Genomic DNA, 17,455 nt, shown 5'->3' with positions numbered 1-17,455 from the left:
TTACAAATTACAGTGGGCTCAGGCTAAATATGAAAGAATTCGCAACAGAGGGAGGATCCCTGCAAGGCTCCAAGAAATTAAAGTTGTTTATAACGTAGTTTTCACATCCTTTGTATTTTCTGCATTCCCTAGAAAAATTAAAGGGATGTAACAGATTCCCACGTAATAAACTCAAGTCAGTTGATAGCAGCTTAAACGTGATTCAAGTGTGAAAAATAAAAAGCCATCTTAATTTCATCCGGTATGAAGTAATGTAACCATCTGTTCATGACCTAAGTATTTATTTGGAAGTGTTTCTCAGCACTAATAATGTCACAAATACATAACATTGCAATGAAAACAATAGTAAGTTATGCAAAATTGTAAGGATTCAAAGATACATCACAGCAGACTGCTAAGCAGAAACTTCATTTCAAATGTTAGTATGTCAGTATTTCAGGTGTAAAGCTAGTTACGAGGAATTGCATAAGCAACATGAAGATAGTACTTGGAGTTTGCATATGTTCCTGTTCCGCATTTGTTTCTAGGCATGTCTAATACAGTACAATACCATGATATACAACTCTACATTTTAAAGATGTGAAATAATATCACCCAGTCTTGAACTCATTTTTAGGAAGAATAGTTGTACATATTTTGTTTCAGTGCTGATTTCACAGCGTGTTTCTTTACTTTGAGAAAACCCATTCAAAACTTCTTTTAATACTGTAAATTTGACAGGCTGTGTTCAAAATATGAAACATCTTTAAAAGTACAATTAAAATCAGGATATTCACATAATAAAAAGCTATGAAGATTAAAAACCAGAAGGCTATAGTTTCTCAGCAGCCCGTGATTTATCATAGCCCTATTTTTAATTGAGTGACAGTGATTTATCAGAACTGAGTACTGTCCTTCCTAGTACAGCAGTAAGGTAAATCTTGCTGTTAAGAACTGAATTATTTGTTCAAAGACACTAACTTCCTTAGGATATTAATTATACTGAAGTTTAGCTACTCATTTTCAATATGAAGTTCTTCGGACAAAATGAAAAGACATCCCACAAAAGAAAACTGACTCATAAAATCTAAAGCTTCTAAATTGAGGTATATTTATATAATTCAGCCTGTAGTCGGTACTTCAAGGAGAAGTATGAAGTGCAATCAAAGTAAACTTACATTACTAACATGCTTTGCTTTACTGGAGCTCAATACCACATCATTGTCTCCACGTCAGTAAGAGCAGACACTTGAATTATATTTTTAACTCCTTCCTATTAAGGAGGGGAGGAAGAAAAAAGACTTAGAAGCACTACAGCTTGATGTGGAGGCCTTTCAGTGTGCTTCAAAACATCCCAAGTGGTTTACTTTCATATCTGTGATTATGAAAGCTATTGCACCTACTGTTGACTTTTATGAGTGGATTTGGACTCCTCATCACCTGTGCAGTGTATGAGTCTTATTCCTACTGAAATAACCTTGATGAATAGGAGTCAAAATAGACTGAGGATTTTTATTATGTTTAGAATTTTATGGCCTAATATCTTTCATTTTAAGGGAACTCTTCGCCACAAAGACTGTAGTAAGTATTTTTATATTGATTGAAGTTTTGCACACAGAAACTTCTGAACTCTCAGTGCTGATTGATAATCAAATACAAATGGGACACAGTTGTGTGCAGGAGCTGCAGCTTAGTAAGGAACCTTCCTTTGGGCTCAATACTACATTTGTCCCCTTCAGCAAGCGTGTTCATTTGCTAGGTTTACATTGCCTTAAAGGACTGTAGCGGGAGAAAATGGAAAGTAGTTGTTGGAGTTCAAAAAACCAAACAAAAACAACACTGCTTATGGGAAAATGAAGGAATATATGGTATGTCCTAAGGCAAAAAAACTCTACAAAAATAAGTTTTGACCAATTCACCAGTAAGCCTAGTGCTAATGAATCTTCAGCTTTGTCCATACATCGAGTACTTCGGAATGTTGTGGTTTTGGAGGATAACTATTAATTTGTACAATAAATAATGATGGAAATGTACAGAGTAAGGAATAATTATGTGCAGCATTGATAAAGTGGAAAGAAACACCACACTGGCTTAAATAAATATTCATAACATCAGAGATTACCATTTGTTAGCATTATGTCTTAAAACTAATAATGGCTTGTTCTGCTAAATCTTTACTTACATAATTGCACAGTTCCCTTTCTTTGGATTATTTCTTCAGGCCACAGACAATTCCCATGCTTCACCTGATTACAAGTTGTCTCTCCAGACCACGAAGGACTCAGCTCCATCTAGATCCTTGCTGCTCTGAAGGCATTTCAGACTGCCAGGCACACAGCTTCATCTGAATCCTTGCCACTGTCTTCACTAGGCAAACAGCCACCTGCGCTTGGGGACCTGCAGCTTAAGTCCTCCACCCCAGACTCCTGGTCACTGTTAGCTGAGAGGTCAGGATCAGAACTTTTCAGGTTGTCCTGTGTCAAAATCAAGGCTGAATCTTCTTCATCCCCTTGAGAAGGGCTCCGGGATGGGAATGATTTCAGATCATTGCTGTACTCCTGGGGAGTGTTAGCTATGCTGTTGTTAGAAGCAGAAAGCTTCAACTCCTTGCTTCGGTCTTGCTGTTTACTCTTTACTTTATTACCATTTAATTGCAATTTTTGAAGATTTGCCAACCTCTGAAATAAAGGAGAGAGAGTATATATTACATGCATACATTTAGGACTCAGTTTTCCTTTTAAGAAAGTGTCTTTAACTTTTGAAAAACAAAAAGAAACTAAGTTAAGAGCCCAACCCAAGTGGCACCCTATAAACCTGCCTATTTGTGGAGTGTGGAAATGGCACAAACTGATGCAGAACTGAGTTACAGAATGATATGAAATTTGTTTCTGGAACAGTGTTTGTGCACCGACCCGTGATTTTTTTCATTCGTTGAAGAAGTCCACCTTTGTGTCTTACGGATGCCAAAAGCAAAGCCTCCCTAGCAATTTATGTGAGGATGCAGATAATGGCTGGACATCCTCATGGCAGAAATGGATGAGGCATGTAGGAGATGTTTCCACGTGTGGAATTGGGTTTTGTTTGTCATTAGCTCTGAATTATTACCTCTCCTAAGACTGCCAGTTCTTCTTCCAGCTGTTGAGTCTCCTCCTTCACTGCCATCAGATAATCAGTGACTGACTGTCGAGGATGCAGCCCCTTTTCAAAGCGGTTGTACATACCACTCCAGAATCTGAAATTGATGGGGAGACAGTAATTTTGTGAGATTACCTCAAAAGACTTAAATACATATTTTTTTTTTTCAGCCTTTCCAGCTGTCGTTGGCATGTGTACACATTGCATACATTCATTAAATATTTGGTAAGGTTTATGGTTCATTTACACTGGGTCTATGTTGAAGATGCTAATCAGTAGACAGAGCTTGAACCACTTCTTCACAACAGAGAGAAAGGTGAATGACTTTGATCACATGGCTTTGGGTGGTTCACTGATTCAGGTTTTCAGCAGTTCAGGTCATTGTGGATGAGCAATGGCACAGCTTATCAGAAGAACAAGTATCCTCCAAGAGTAACGTAAACTTTAGCTACAGTACTTTCTTCTTCTGTTCACGTTGTATGTGCTTTGGAGCACTGAGCTATTTTTCATCCTCAAGAAAATAACTCAGACTCAAGTCTGCAGCTTGTTATAGCACTCTACTGTTTTCCTTAGAGCACGTAGCCAGAACCTGACTTTGCAAGCGTAAGTAGTTCACCAGACAGGTTAAGTAACTGAGAGAGCTGCCCTTGGATGCAGCTGCCCAGTCAAGAAGCTATTATTCCTATCCTAAGAGTACGTTATTTAAGTCACGATCTCCCCTAAGTTTATCATCTGATGGCTCATGTTTGGAAATCCTCACGCAACCAAGTAATTCAATTAAAATCAACTGGATTACTCATCCAGTGGAGTATCAGCATTTCTTTTATAGATCTCACAGTACCAAAGAATAAGATTAATGGCTATTTTTAAACTGTTTTAAAATGGCTATGACCTGGGGCAGCAGACATGAAAAAATACAGTTCCTGTCACCTGGGCTATTTATTTTAGCAAGTGATTTTACTTGCTATTAGAAAACAAACTAATTGGTTTTACTTAAATCATGTTTTTTTGTATGCGTGCATTTCTAATCAAGTTCTTCTTATGTTAAGATTAACTGAATTAATTACTTGAATCATGGATGCCAATACCAGCATTTCAAATCTTGGTAGGTATTGTTAAATTCGGAAAACAATCTTCATAGTATGCACAGCAGGTTTTATTTGATATTTAAGTATAATGACAACAAGGAGGAAGTCTGCCTTTTGTTTCTGTCCAAATGCTTGGTTTAGCAGTTAATCTGTATCAAATTATGACTGCAAAATCTCAAATGGAAGAAGTTTACACAAATTTAAATTTAGAAAGCACTGCTGATAACAGAACTGAAATAGCTGCTTCTCAGTGGAAGATGTGAGTAATCACAAAATTAGGACGCACAACGATCAATGTAGCTCTAATCTTAAGCCTCTTTTCAGACTAATACTCTGCTCTGAAATGCTGCAGAGGTGTTGGCTGACTATGAGCATGCAAGAAAAAAACACATTGCATTTGAACCTGAATTCAGTCTCCATACATTTTCTAATGGAATCATAAATACAAAGGCATTATGTTCTGTACTAACACATCTGTGACCGCTCCACCCCCTCCCTAGCCTCTTCCTTTGGCTGTTATGCCCAAAGCTTTGCTTAGGACTGATAATGCTGTCCTGCTAAACACTACGACTGTGAGTCAATCACCTTACCTCATAAATAGTGAGCAGCCTGAGAGCCCCTTGAGCTCTAATTCTCATAACAAGACTGCATGTGATCTCCCCAGTTCCTTCTAAATACTGAGAAGCTTGAGTGACTGTAGTCACAGGGTGTGTTACGTGGAGTAATTATCAGAGACGACTTATTGGCATATTCCTCTCTTAAAAGTCTTGAAGAAACCTCCAGGGTGCAATGCAGCAAACATGCCAGGAGTTTGTTCCTTGACAATTCTCTGAGTATCACCTACTTGTACAAGAAGTTGCAGGGAGCCATCTGTGGATGCAGGGTCCCCCAGGTTTGACTGTGGTCTGGTCTATACAAAGGATTCAGGTAATCTGCACGATTTTTCCACAAGTGAGCCCACAGTGAATATGTTCGTTCTTGGATTCTGGATAAAAAAATATAGCCAAGTATATAATAAACATGGCTAGCATGCTTCAGGTATTAATAAAGTTCTGTTAAGGCATTCCAGTGCTCTGTTTGTAGTCAGCTTTATAACTTCCTAATTCTGCTAAGGAAGTATAACTATAGGGAGGCCTTAGAGAAACTGGAGGGAATCATTTATAACTCATGCCAGTCATATGCACTCAGTAAGTCTGATATCTGTATGAATGCTAACTGGCTGCAGAGGCTGAAGTCATTTGTTCACTCTACCCTGAGTTAAATTCAGCCATGTTAGGGCTTGTAATCATTCCACCTGGCACTGACAGTTGCTACATAAAATAATCTTTACAAAATAATGCTTTACAAGGGAGGACCATGAATCTGTCAGATGAAGAGACTTTCTGCTTCTTTCTAAGGTTCAACATGATGGATCACTTTTTGTTTGGATCGCTAATGGACACAACCTATGCCATATAATGGTGGAATTGAGTGTTGGCCAGGAAGCATGCAGTACCTATATACAGGTTAGAGCACAGAAAAACAGTAACTCTTAAACTGAGAATTTAACCAGGGTTAAAATCATCTTCTGATTTCTTCAGAGCCGCATGGGCAGTTTGCCTTGTATATTCTTAATGCAGTGGCTAAAGACCTAATGCTCTCTCGTCAGCTCTCACTAATCCCTCCGTTATGCACACCATGGATTATAGTCACAGCAGAGACCCACTGCAGAGGTTCAACTCTTTTGGCATTAATCTGTGTCACTGGAAGATGACAGCCAGGAATGCTACACTGCACCCTGAGCTGTATGTGTATATATGCACAGCTTCATTACAGTAATACCCACAGACCTCAACATAAACAAACGACTAAAGAAAAGGCCTTACTTCAGCTCTCGTCTCTCCTTCTGACTGTTACACAGGAAATTACCAAACTGGCAGGAGTAGATATGGTGCTGTAGGTGAATCAGGAATCTCTCATTGAACTCAAAGGCACAAGGAAATTGTTCCATTAGCTGCCAGACACACTCGATGAACTGATCAATAACAGGGGATATCTCCTTTGGATCTCCATCTAAATTGCCATACCTAATGCAAGACAAGAAACATTCGATTACAACCTGAAATCCTCTAGGAAAACTGAATTAACACTAGTGAAAACAAACTCCCATTTTCAGCACACTACAAGTGTCTTGTTGCCCAACAGCTTGCTACAGCTGGATGCTACATAGCCGTATTTCAACCTTATTACTAGACTGTTGTACCACAGTAACAGAAGCCATCATAAGAATAACTACAGCAACTTCAGCAAGCTGTCCTGATCAGCCTCTCAATGGCAGACCAATACCAGACCCAGGAAACAGCAGGAGACGAAATGAATAACTTTGGCAGGAAATAGTTGCCATCTCTTAGTGATGTTTTTAGCAAGCAGGGAATTTTTTACATGCTGCTGTATCTATCAAGTGAACAGGAAACTTTCTATCTGTAAAACTGTCTGTTGGAACCACTTGCTGCAGGGGATCTTGAAGAATAGAAGCCTGAAATATATAGCACAGAAATAAAACAGTATTTTATAAGTCTATCTAATAGGAAGAAGCATTTAATTGTTCTGTCTAGTGTGTGTATATATATATATAGTGTGTGTGTGTATATAGCATATATGTAATGTATATAGTAAGTATATCTGTATATACATATACACACCCACACACCCAAACATGACATGTATGCCAATGCAGTCAAAATCCATCAGCATCTAAAACTGAAACCTCTACTTGTGCTGGAATTTCACAGGTGTTGTAACATTGCACAGATTTGTTTTGCTTTTAACTATAAGATAAATTTCTACTCATATCAATCAATATTACGTTACAGATGCCCAAGATAACTTGTCAGGTAAAGGAAATCAGAAAGTCATATATTCAGACGTTTCTGAACAAATGCCACTGTTTCCGTCAGAGAAAAAAGCATAATAGGAAAAGTATAACTTAGTTGTAGGCATGTCCATGAGTTTCCTATTAATACTATCCTGGAAGATGGATGCTTTCCTAAAATGGGAAGTCTTGGCATTACTGAATGGTCTATTGGGTTCCAAAGGCATTTTACAAGCCACACATCTTTCTCTCACATGCATCTCTCATTGCTCACAGCAACCGCAAGACCAGCACTCAGTATTCCCAACAGCAATCTTTTAGTGCATTTATAAGATATATATGAAAAAAAAATATAAAAGTATTTCACTTCAATTTTTCCAGGTAGCTAAATTAGATAGTGGGAGAAAAGAATGTGGTGATCCACTCAGGGTGTTTTGTTGATATGCTTTATGACAAGTACACAAGTAAAGTTAAATTGGAATGGCAGTGGATAATGACAACACAAAATATATATAGAGAGAAAAACCTTTGCATGGCCTTACCTGTGGTTAAATTTGTGACCAAAGGAAACCCAGTCTTTTTCAATTAAAACCTAAAATGAGAATATTGCCTTCAGTGTAGTGGAGCAGAGCTGACATGTTGAAGCAGGCAGAAGAATGGTATAAACAAGCAGTATTAGAATCCCAGGTAATTTTCAGAATAAGCAGAAAAGTGATGAGCCAGAGATGATGTAAGCAAGCAGCATTGGAATCTCAAGTGATTCTTACAGTAAGTAGAAATATAACAAGAAATGTGCACCACTGCCAGCTCAAGAGAAAGTAGCACTCTTGAGTGATGCAAGTAGGATGCCGGTGTTTCAGCGTAACTTAAATTAGTTTAATTCATCATTTTCTAAAAATAGAACCTACCAGTGTTTCAAACCTCTTTTCAATACGTGCCCATTACTTTAACCACTAGTGCTGCTTTGCTTTGAAAGGGAATGGATTTTTCAACAAGCTCTTTCATTGCAATTGAGTGTCTAGGGAGCACAAGCTTTTGACACTCACAACTTCACAGTGTCTGAAAATAAATAATACATGCTTGCACAAAAAAAAAAAAAAAAAATCTGTAGGGCTTCAAGAAAGTTTTTTGGTCAAGGTTAGGGGGAAAAAATAGATGTGTGCCCAGCTGAAAAGGCATACTTAAGGAAACTTTATTTTCCATTAGAAATAAAGTTATTCATCTAAATGTTCTCAAACAATACCATAAAATTTTCATTTACTCTGTGAAAGAGAACCCGCTTACCATGAATCCCTTCATAGTTCTGTAATGTGGATCCAAGAGAAGGCTTGCTACAGAGCAAACCTGGGCTGTTCTATCCCAGCCATCAGAGCAGTGAACAAGCACACTCACACCTTGCTCAGCCACAGCCTGAGAACACAGAAAAAGTTGGAGATTTCACAGACAGCAAAGAGGCAATGCTAAGAGAGGAAAAGTGAGACAGCACAGCAGGGAGAGTATTCATTTAGGAACTGGGAAAACTCATTCAGTTTTTAATTCCAACACAGACTTTCTGAATGATGTTGAGCACAATTTCTCTCATTTTCAAGGTCTTTATATTATCCTATCCTATGCAGCACGGTGGCTGCAGCATCACTTGTTAATGTACCAGTACAAGAGGAAATGGAATCCATATCAACAGTGATTGTACTAAAGGAGCAGTGAATCCCATCCCATGTGTCAAGCAGTCCTAATTGCCAGACTGTTGTCTATTATGGTTTTGGGTTACTTTCAATAGCTATAGCAAAGGTGTTTTACCTGCATGGAATAACTAAACATGCTTTTGGGCTACGTAAAAAGAAGAGGAAGAAATAACCCTTTGACCATACCCAGGACGGAGAAGATCACAGTACCAGCTTGCAGTTCTGTGAACACAAGTGACACCTAAATATTGGACGTGGGAACTTCAAGGTTATAAAAATCTCATTAACAACACATGATAGGTACCCTTCCCTGTATTTCACATGAAAATAGGCACACTTTCAAAAATATACCAGCACAGTCACCTGGAAGACAGCTACAGCAGTTCTCAGTGCAGGAGGCCTGTTGTGTACAAGAATACCCTGAGCACACCGATCACAGGACAATTAAAATACACCACTTGTTCAGAGTGGACAGTTACTTAAAGCCAATTCAGCTACTGCTAATGCTCTCACTCACAGCAGCTAGAGAACAGCCATACTTCCATGTGACTCCTAATTTCGCTCCTTGATGAGTGTATCAATAATGGCAATGTCTGCCCCTGATGCCAGGATATTATTGTAGATATTATCACACCATACTGCATTAAATACATGCTCATCATGGTTTGGGGCAAAGCCTGTGGCAGTGGTGAACATTCACATCTAATAAACAAGACTGTAACAATAACTCTGGAGTAGATAACTCTGGAGAGAGAAAACTATTTTATACATAATCCAGGAGAAACGCATAAAGGAGGGATTATACTAAATTCTCCAGAGTCTCATGCTGCATTATTTTTGGAACACGGGAGTTATTTTAAATTCTAAGGAGGTTGGTATTTGTCATTTCTAAGGAGAACTATACTTAGTAAGCAGAGAAATAAAACAGGTTAGGAAAGACACTGCTTAGAAAAATAAACGTTTAGATTAAATGTGGGCTTAAAAGGGAACAAGAAATAATAATAAATAGCCTATGTTTATCTAAAGAGACAATTATATTCTACTAAAATAGAACCCTTGTGGGCAGAAGACCAAAAACTGAGAACTGGGAACTGTGCAAAAAAAGAACAAGTCAAAATGCACAACCGAGGAAGCATAAGACTAGCAACCATATGGACAAAGAATGTATTTTCCCATATATTAATGCTGAGTCACTGAGAAAAAAAAAGCTGGCAAAAGCTAATGAAATGACTTGATGTCTGTAAAATAGTAGTGCTGGGAGAAATAATGTGTATTTATCCTGCAGCTGGTGTTCAGGTAAGAAATTACAACTGCTGAGCAGGAAGAGGCAAGGCAAGAGAAACAGGCAGATGCTGAGGTGAGACATCCATTAAGTTTGTCCATATATTCCTATATGGAAGGTCTTGTAAATAAAATGGCCTGTACTAAAAAGAACTGTTCAGTTCTTATTTATATTCTTTAATATAATATAATATAATATTCCTTTAGGAAAAATACAATGTGAAGAAGTAGTCATAGAGAAGATAGCTTCAACAAAGAAGCAGTGGAGAAGGGAAGAGCAATAGGGAAAGTAACAGTGACAACCACAACTAGAGGGTAAAATCACAGTGTCTGGAAGGGACCTCTGGAGATTATCTAGACCGACCCCCAACTAAACCAGGTTCCCTATTGTAGATTGTACAAGAAAATGTCCAGGTGGGTTTTGAATATCTTCAGAGAAAGAGATTCCACAACTCAATTGGGCAGCTTATTCCAGTGTTCTGCTACTCATGAAATAAAGTACATGTTTTCATGTTCAGATGGAACGCCCTCTTCTCCATTTTGTGCTGTGGCCCCTTGTCCTGTCACCTGGCCCCATCCCCTTGATGCCCATTCACTTGATATTTATAAGCATTGATAAGATCTACATTAAATCTCCTCTTCTCCAAGAGGAACAGCCAGTCCCAGGACTCTCAGCCTTTCCTCACAAAGCAGATTCTCCAGGCCCCTATTCATCTCTGTGGTCCTCCACTGCACCCTCCCCAGTAGTTCCCTGTCTGTCTTGAATAAGGACATTCAAATATATGGCAATAACAGGATACAGGATAGTAGAGGTTACAGCAGATTTGAGATCATCAATGCAAAATGACACAAATTTGTTTTTACCCTCCTATTATCAAAATGTCCATGCAACAGCACCTAAAGATTGTTTCTCCTCATATGTGAGGCATCACAAGAAACAACAGCTTCAGATACAACTTCACTGATGACAACAAAAGCTACCCACAGACAAAGAATTTGGTCCTCACTTTCTATATCCGGTAAGTCCAAGTTCCGTTTTCAGGTTCCACACTTTACCTTTGCAATAAAGATGCCAGCATCCATAATGGCTTTGATATGTTTCAGCCAGCCGGAATTTTCAAGGCCCCACAGGAAGTCACTCATTGAAGGCGATTTCATTTCACAAACTGTAAAATAAGCTTAATCTTAAATGCACAGTCAATACATTCCCTTGTGCTTTCAAAACTTTACCTTTACATTCTCATAAATCTGAGAGAGGGCTGTCTCCAGTTTCCCCAAGTACATACGCTTCAGTTTAAAAGAAGCTGTTGGGAAGCCTGTTGCAGTCAGTTTAACAAATCCATCCTTCTGAGCAGCACACATTTTCCCATTGTGTTGTCAGTGCAGTTTTCAAACTCTTTAAAGAGAGGGCATGGAATCGGAAAATGCACACATTCCTGCCACTGGACAGGCAGACAACCACTAACCTGTGCCCCAGTCTCCTATCCTACCCACATGTGCTGGTGAAGCTGAATTAAGAAAGTGCTTGAAGAACAGCGCCACTACACCCAGCCTTTAGCATCACCTTATGTAGTCGTGCTTCAGTTTATATCACATCTGAGTGTATCCAGCTGTCCTCACTCCTTTTTAATTCAGAAGCAAAGTAGCCTAATGCACCCATATGAAATCTTGCAATCCTTGTACATAGGGTCTCTTCCAGATGGTGATTTTAGAAGTCATTTTTGAAGGGTATTTATAAAAATGCATAGATAGCAACACTGAGAGCAAACAGCTTTTCACATGATTAATGCTTCTGTACAGATGGAGGCATGACCTATTAGTAGCTCAATTCTGACTGAAGCTGCTGTCTCTGTTTACAAAAGTCCAAGGTAAAGCTAAATAGTGCTTTGCTCATTCCCACTGCTAAACTGGAATCAATATTTACCTTATTTACCTACCACTGAGCAAAGTTCAGACTGTCCTAAACTAAAGGCACACACCATATATTTCACATGATTTTGGCTACTGAACTGGACCTTAGTACTGAGTCCAAATATGAATTCCTAAGGGGGGGAAAAAAAAAAAAAAAAGGAATTTCTCAATAGGAAAAAAAGTGGTATCAGCATGAAAAAAAACAAACAAACAAAAAAAAGACGACGACTTGGTTCCCTTTTTCCAACAGAACAAGCAAACCCATCTATCTGATAGCAGAAAGCAGAACCTGGGAGAAATAAGACCTCCTGCTCCCATAGCTGAGCACAGGAAAAAAATCAAGAGCCCGTGGATAGAGGTCACCACAAATACCAGACAACAGGTCAGCACTTCAGTCTTTCCAGTGATAAGTTCTGGTACCACATTTCCTTTTAATACTAATAATTATGCCCAGGAAGTTGTGCACGGGATCAAAATTAACACAGGTGCCACCACATACACCTTTAATTAAAGAATAACATTCTGTATTACACAAAGCAGTGTGAGGCAGCAGAGACAACAGTAAAACAATTGCTTTCTGGAAGGAAATTTCTGATCTTACATTCAGGTCTCTAAATATGAGCCTTTAACACAACAACTATAACAGAAAACCAAAACTCAGATGTTTGCAACATTTGCGATGTAGTTTTCCCCCAGGTAACATTTCATTAATTGGGAATTATGTTGTCACTTCTCAGTTTGAACCAGGAGCCTGGCTCTTGAGCTTCTGACTCTAAAATAATACGCAGCACTGTCACATGCATCCAGGCCAGTTGTTTACGGCTTCAACCTTGCTGGTCTCAAGCTGAGCAAACAAAGGGATGGGTTTGTTCAGCCAATGTCTGTTCTAGCCAAACAGGGCTTCACAGTTCGCTCAAAAACCTTCTATTCTCCATTCTGAGACCTTACAATTCAAGGAACTAAGCAAGAATACATTGTGATGTAATAAACAGATGTTAACCTAAAATCTTCAGTAGGTCCAAGTACACTTGTGTCCGTAATCCACAAAGCACTATGCCAAAAACCTTCCTCCTTCATCTGAACAGCATGGTTAGTGACCAGGGACCACAGAAGTCCACTCAGACAGACTCAGAAGCATTTATGATCAAAGAGGACAGGACAAAGTAAATTCCTGTGCCTGCCTTCTTTGTTAGTCCGTTGAGAGGGCAGAACCTGACAGACACAATACATTCATCAAAAAGCAGTAATCTCACCAGCACTTCTCTGGAGAGTGGGCAGTTCTTCTTGGGATGGCCCATCTCAACAGGAAATGATGAACAATAAGAGACTGTTCACATGCATCTCACTTTGCTTCTGGTTTTCAAAAACTGCTCTTATTTGGAAACACAACACATCTCTCCCTATGGCTTTCTTAGATTTAGAATACACATTTGCACATGGATGATGGGATAGATAGAATAAAGGGGTATGGGTAGAGCACCAAGCCAAGGATATCTAGATCATACTGATCCAGGAGGTGAACCTTTAGAAATCTTCTGTTGATGATGTACTGAAGTAAATACTGAGACTACGTGGGCTGGAGTGATCACTTATTATTTGCCTGTTAAAAATCAACAAATTAACTATGGGTCAAGGATGGCTTATTTATCCTTACCCTTTTCCAAGAAGGCCTCTGAACAGTAATGTAATTCAAATAATAAACGGCAGAACAGATGTGCTGCTTTAACACTAGTTATTTATAAAGCCATCATTATTAGTTTTTGTGGGATTATGAAGGTGCTGAATGGTTATACATATTGACCATTTCATAAATATCCCTGATATGACATGCTCTGTGAATAAATCTCTATTAAAATTTAAAGTGCAAAGACCAAAGAAAAAAAAACTTCAAGCCATTATGTTTTGAAGTTGTTTTTATAAAGTCTTTTTAAAAGACTTTCATAAAGTCTTCTATGTTTTCCACTACCACCATAGCCAGATACAAGCAATTTTTTCATTGTACCATCACACTGTAAACAACAAGGGAAGAAGCAGTAGCAGTAAGGCACTGAAGTCAAATTACATTTGTCATTAGTAAGTTTTATCTAGATTTTGTACATGAAACAAGGATGTTTTGCAGTTAGAAAAATGCTTCTAAATGTAATGAATGATCAATGGCCCATGTCCTTGAGCTAGCATGTCAAGTTCTCTTTTATTACTGATTTCAAGGAAGTTCTATTTTGTGTCTAAACTTTTCCTTTGTATACAATAAAGAACAGTAATACCTTCAAGCATTTTCTGCAGGCTGTTTCTCATTACATGGATATTCTCAATGCCTATGAACTGAAACTTGATGTTGGAATAATTGTCTTCATTTTCATATCCCTTCCCTGCTGCTCGGTTTGCCATTGCATTGAGCTGAAAAAATTAGAGAAACTGGATGAGAACAAGGATAGAAGTTATTCTCTTCAAAACAAAGCTCGTGGTCTACTGCAATCAATCAGTTATTTAAGCCAGGTGTAAATAGGAAGCATTTATCACATTGTCAACACAAATACTCTGGCACTGGGAATCTGTTTACAGTATATTGCAGTATGCTGGGTCACTAAGGCTCTGATCTCTATTTCAAATACATTGAGTGCTAACTCAAACACAAACAACAACAAAAAAAAGACAGCTTACAAAAGGCTCTTCTGCAAGAGTGTAGAGTTTTTGTTTTTAAAAGGCTCTTTTGACGTGAGGTCGGCATTAAGTTTACTAGCAGAATATACCCAGAAGGTGGCAGTGTCCTATCTGTCATGCTACTGTTCCATGACTCATACTGCGATGTTTCCCAGAACAGGACATATCACCCAAAAATTGGCACAGCTTCCTTTCCTGAAGCCTCGAATAACATAGAAAGAGTGAGAGTAGTCGTCCCAGGATTACAGCGACTCGGCTCCAGTTGCGGAAGACCCCAAAACATATGAATTTACACAATTACCTCGAACACCTTCATCTGCAATGCAGCAGATAACTAGATAACTATTCTAGAGCCTGTAGAGGTACCAGGAGTAACGAAGTTGTCAGCATTACAAGGCTGTCATGTCTCTAAGCACAAGTAACAACTTCTGTTCAGGAAAGACCCTGTATTTAAATAACAATGGACACTGAAAACCCACCACTAAAGGCACCAACAGCGCTTTTGTTGTTTTGTTGTACCTGGGGAGGTACCACATGGTCAAAAAAAAGAAAAGAAATGACTGGCCAATGTTGATGGAAAATCAGAAGGAAGTGTCTCATGTTTGTCTATAGATAAGCCAATAGGCAGATGACTCCTTTTCCCATCTGTTTCCTAATACAGAGGAAAGCACTATCGATTTGCTAATTCTGCAGTTGTTTGTGAAGTTCACAATTATACACTTCAGTACTTGGCTAAATTCTAATGTAAAATGTGAAATCGAGTTTTCTCTCATCTTAGCATTTTCTAAGACATTCATTCACAAAACAAACCACTGCCTGCGAACAGCGTGCCATTTAAGAACAGTACTCGGTGTGACTTGCTAAAAAGCTTACAATTTTCTGTTGGCTCCTAATCTTTCTCTTTTGAAGCGGGCACCGATGCTCTAATATAAGTAGCATGAAGGTCTCTCTCCTGACAAAGCATACAGCTTCAGGAGGAAAGATATATAAGCATGAATAAGACACCATGAAACCCAGAAGCTATAAATGAAACACACCTAGCGCTTAGCTGACCGAATCCTCAGCAATGCACATGCTATAAACTGTCTCTCCTCCAGCAAAGAAATTCAATCACGTAAGTCCTTCATTAAAAAGAAATCTGAAATAGACTTTTTAAAAGTAAATAAATGCAAGGTCAAATTTGCAATGCTTTCTGACACTCATTCATTTTAAATATTGTCAGTTGCCAAACTCTGCAGCTGCCAAAATATTTACTAACAATCTTTCCCCATCACCTATCCAAATTCCATCTGTTGCTTCTAAAGCAGTTGTTATTCTCTAAGTTGTGCCTGTCCCCTTTTAATTTCTGTGAATATGAAAATACAACCTCTAAAGGGAAAAGACCTCACTTATCAGATTTCCTGGCATCTTCTTTAGTGTGGAGGGTAGCAAAATTATTTCTTTTTAACAAGACTAATAGAACTAATTTGTTTCACTCATAAGTTTAAATTATCTTCTTCTGTAAACACATGGAAGAAGAGGAAGAAAATGAAAATGGCATCCAAAGTAAAACCTCTGTGTTGGTCATCCTGCTCTAGTTAAATGAAGTGGAAATTCCCCCACAGCCAAATCTGTTGTTCCAAAGATTAGCAAGCACAAGGGATGGCACACAAAACGCACTTAGGAATTCTGGATTAAAGGGTTTGTGAATATTCATCACCTTCACAAGAAATAAGTCCTGGGGAGGAAAAGAAAGCAGATAGCTTTCCTAGAGCAATAGAACAGACTTTATAACTTAACTTTGCATTTATCCCCCAGGGAGTGCTAGGAACAGTTAGCACTGGGACCTACCACTGCATACATGCTCCAGAGCTAAAAATGCCACAAGGAGCTGCACAATTTTAACAAGGCTGCACATTTAATACTAGACCAGGCTGAACAGGGCCCTGTCCAACCTGGCCTTGAACACCTCCAGGGACATCCACAGTGCATTCCAGCGTGTTCCAGCACCTCACTGCTCTTCGTAAAAAACTTCCCCCAGATATCCAACCTAAATCTTCCCTTCCTCAACTTAAAACTATTGCCTCTTGTCCTGCCATTATCTACCCTTGTAAAGAGTTGAGTCTCCTCTTGTTTGTAGGCTCCCTTTAGGTACTAGAAGGCTGCAATGAGGCAACCTAGCAACCTTCTCTTCCCCAGGCTGAACAAGACCAGCTCCCTCAGCCTGCCTTCACAGGAGAGGTGCTCCAGCCCTCTGATCTGATAATCTTTGGATCCTTTCCAACAGCTCCCTGGCCTTTCTTGTATTGGGGGCCCCAGGTGTGGATGCAGTACTCCAGATGCCTCATGAGGGCAGAGCAGAGAGGGACAATCACCTCCCTCTCCTTGCTGGCCATCCCTTTTCTGATGGAGCCCAGGATACCATTTGCTTCCCAAGCTGCAAGAGCACAGTGCTGGTTCATGTTTAGTTTTTCATCCACCAGGACCCCCAGGTCCTTCAGTGCAGGGCTACTATCAAAGACTGCCCCTCCCACTCTGCATGTATGCCTGAGATTCCTCCCAGAAATCAGTATTTCTACCTCATGTATAACTACTGTTAACCAAGTACTATTTAGGTATCCAGACCTGCATTTCCTAACCAAAGCTGCCCTTTACACAGTAGTACTGGTCCTTCCCTCGTGTTCAACACAACTGTAATTTCTGCAGAACTACCAGTAAGAAGGTATCATTTTCATCTTCCCAATAAAAAAAAAATTAAAAAAAAGTAACTGTAGGTCAAATTGTCCACCAAATTACAAGGTGAAATGAGACACCTCTGACTTTGTTTCCTTCCCCTACCCATAGCTTATCCTGTATCTACTAGGGTTTAGACAGAGACACCTTCCTTC

General features: G+C 39.1%; 1 protein-coding gene across 3 annotated transcripts in view; it reads right to left on the bottom strand.

Moving 5' to 3' along the window:
• Positions 1 to 244: 244 nt before the first annotated feature.
• Positions 245 to 17,455, bottom strand: part of MTMR7 (myotubularin related protein 7) — a 38,749-nt gene continuing 21,538 nt past the window's right edge. For 2 of the 3 annotated variants that reach the window (XM_015862261.2, XM_015862259.2), the window contains 8 exons: positions 14,192 to 14,324; positions 11,073 to 11,182; positions 8,338 to 8,463; positions 7,596 to 7,645; positions 6,068 to 6,268; positions 5,047 to 5,187; positions 3,085 to 3,211; positions 245 to 2,657 (listed from right to left, as the gene is read on the bottom strand). In XM_015862261.2, the coding sequence (XP_015717747.1) occupies positions 2,298 to 2,657; positions 3,085 to 3,211; positions 5,047 to 5,187; positions 6,068 to 6,268; positions 7,596 to 7,645; positions 8,338 to 8,463; positions 11,073 to 11,182; positions 14,192 to 14,324 (1,248 nt within the window). In that variant the 3' untranslated portion in view covers positions 245 to 2,297. The remainder of the gene's footprint in view (positions 2,658 to 3,084; positions 3,212 to 5,046; positions 5,188 to 6,067; positions 6,269 to 7,595; positions 7,646 to 8,337; positions 8,464 to 11,072; positions 11,183 to 14,191; positions 14,325 to 17,455) is intronic. The other variant, XM_015862260.1, reaches the window with a different exon arrangement.

The sequence above is a fragment of the Coturnix japonica genome, chromosome 4, assembly GCF_001577835.2.
Source record: "Coturnix japonica isolate 7356 chromosome 4, Coturnix japonica 2.1, whole genome shotgun sequence".
Lineage (NCBI taxonomy): Eukaryota > Metazoa > Chordata > Aves > Galliformes > Phasianidae > Coturnix > Coturnix japonica.
Note: the sequence above shows the minus strand (reverse complement) of the source record. Positions and strands in the feature narration are given on the sequence as shown.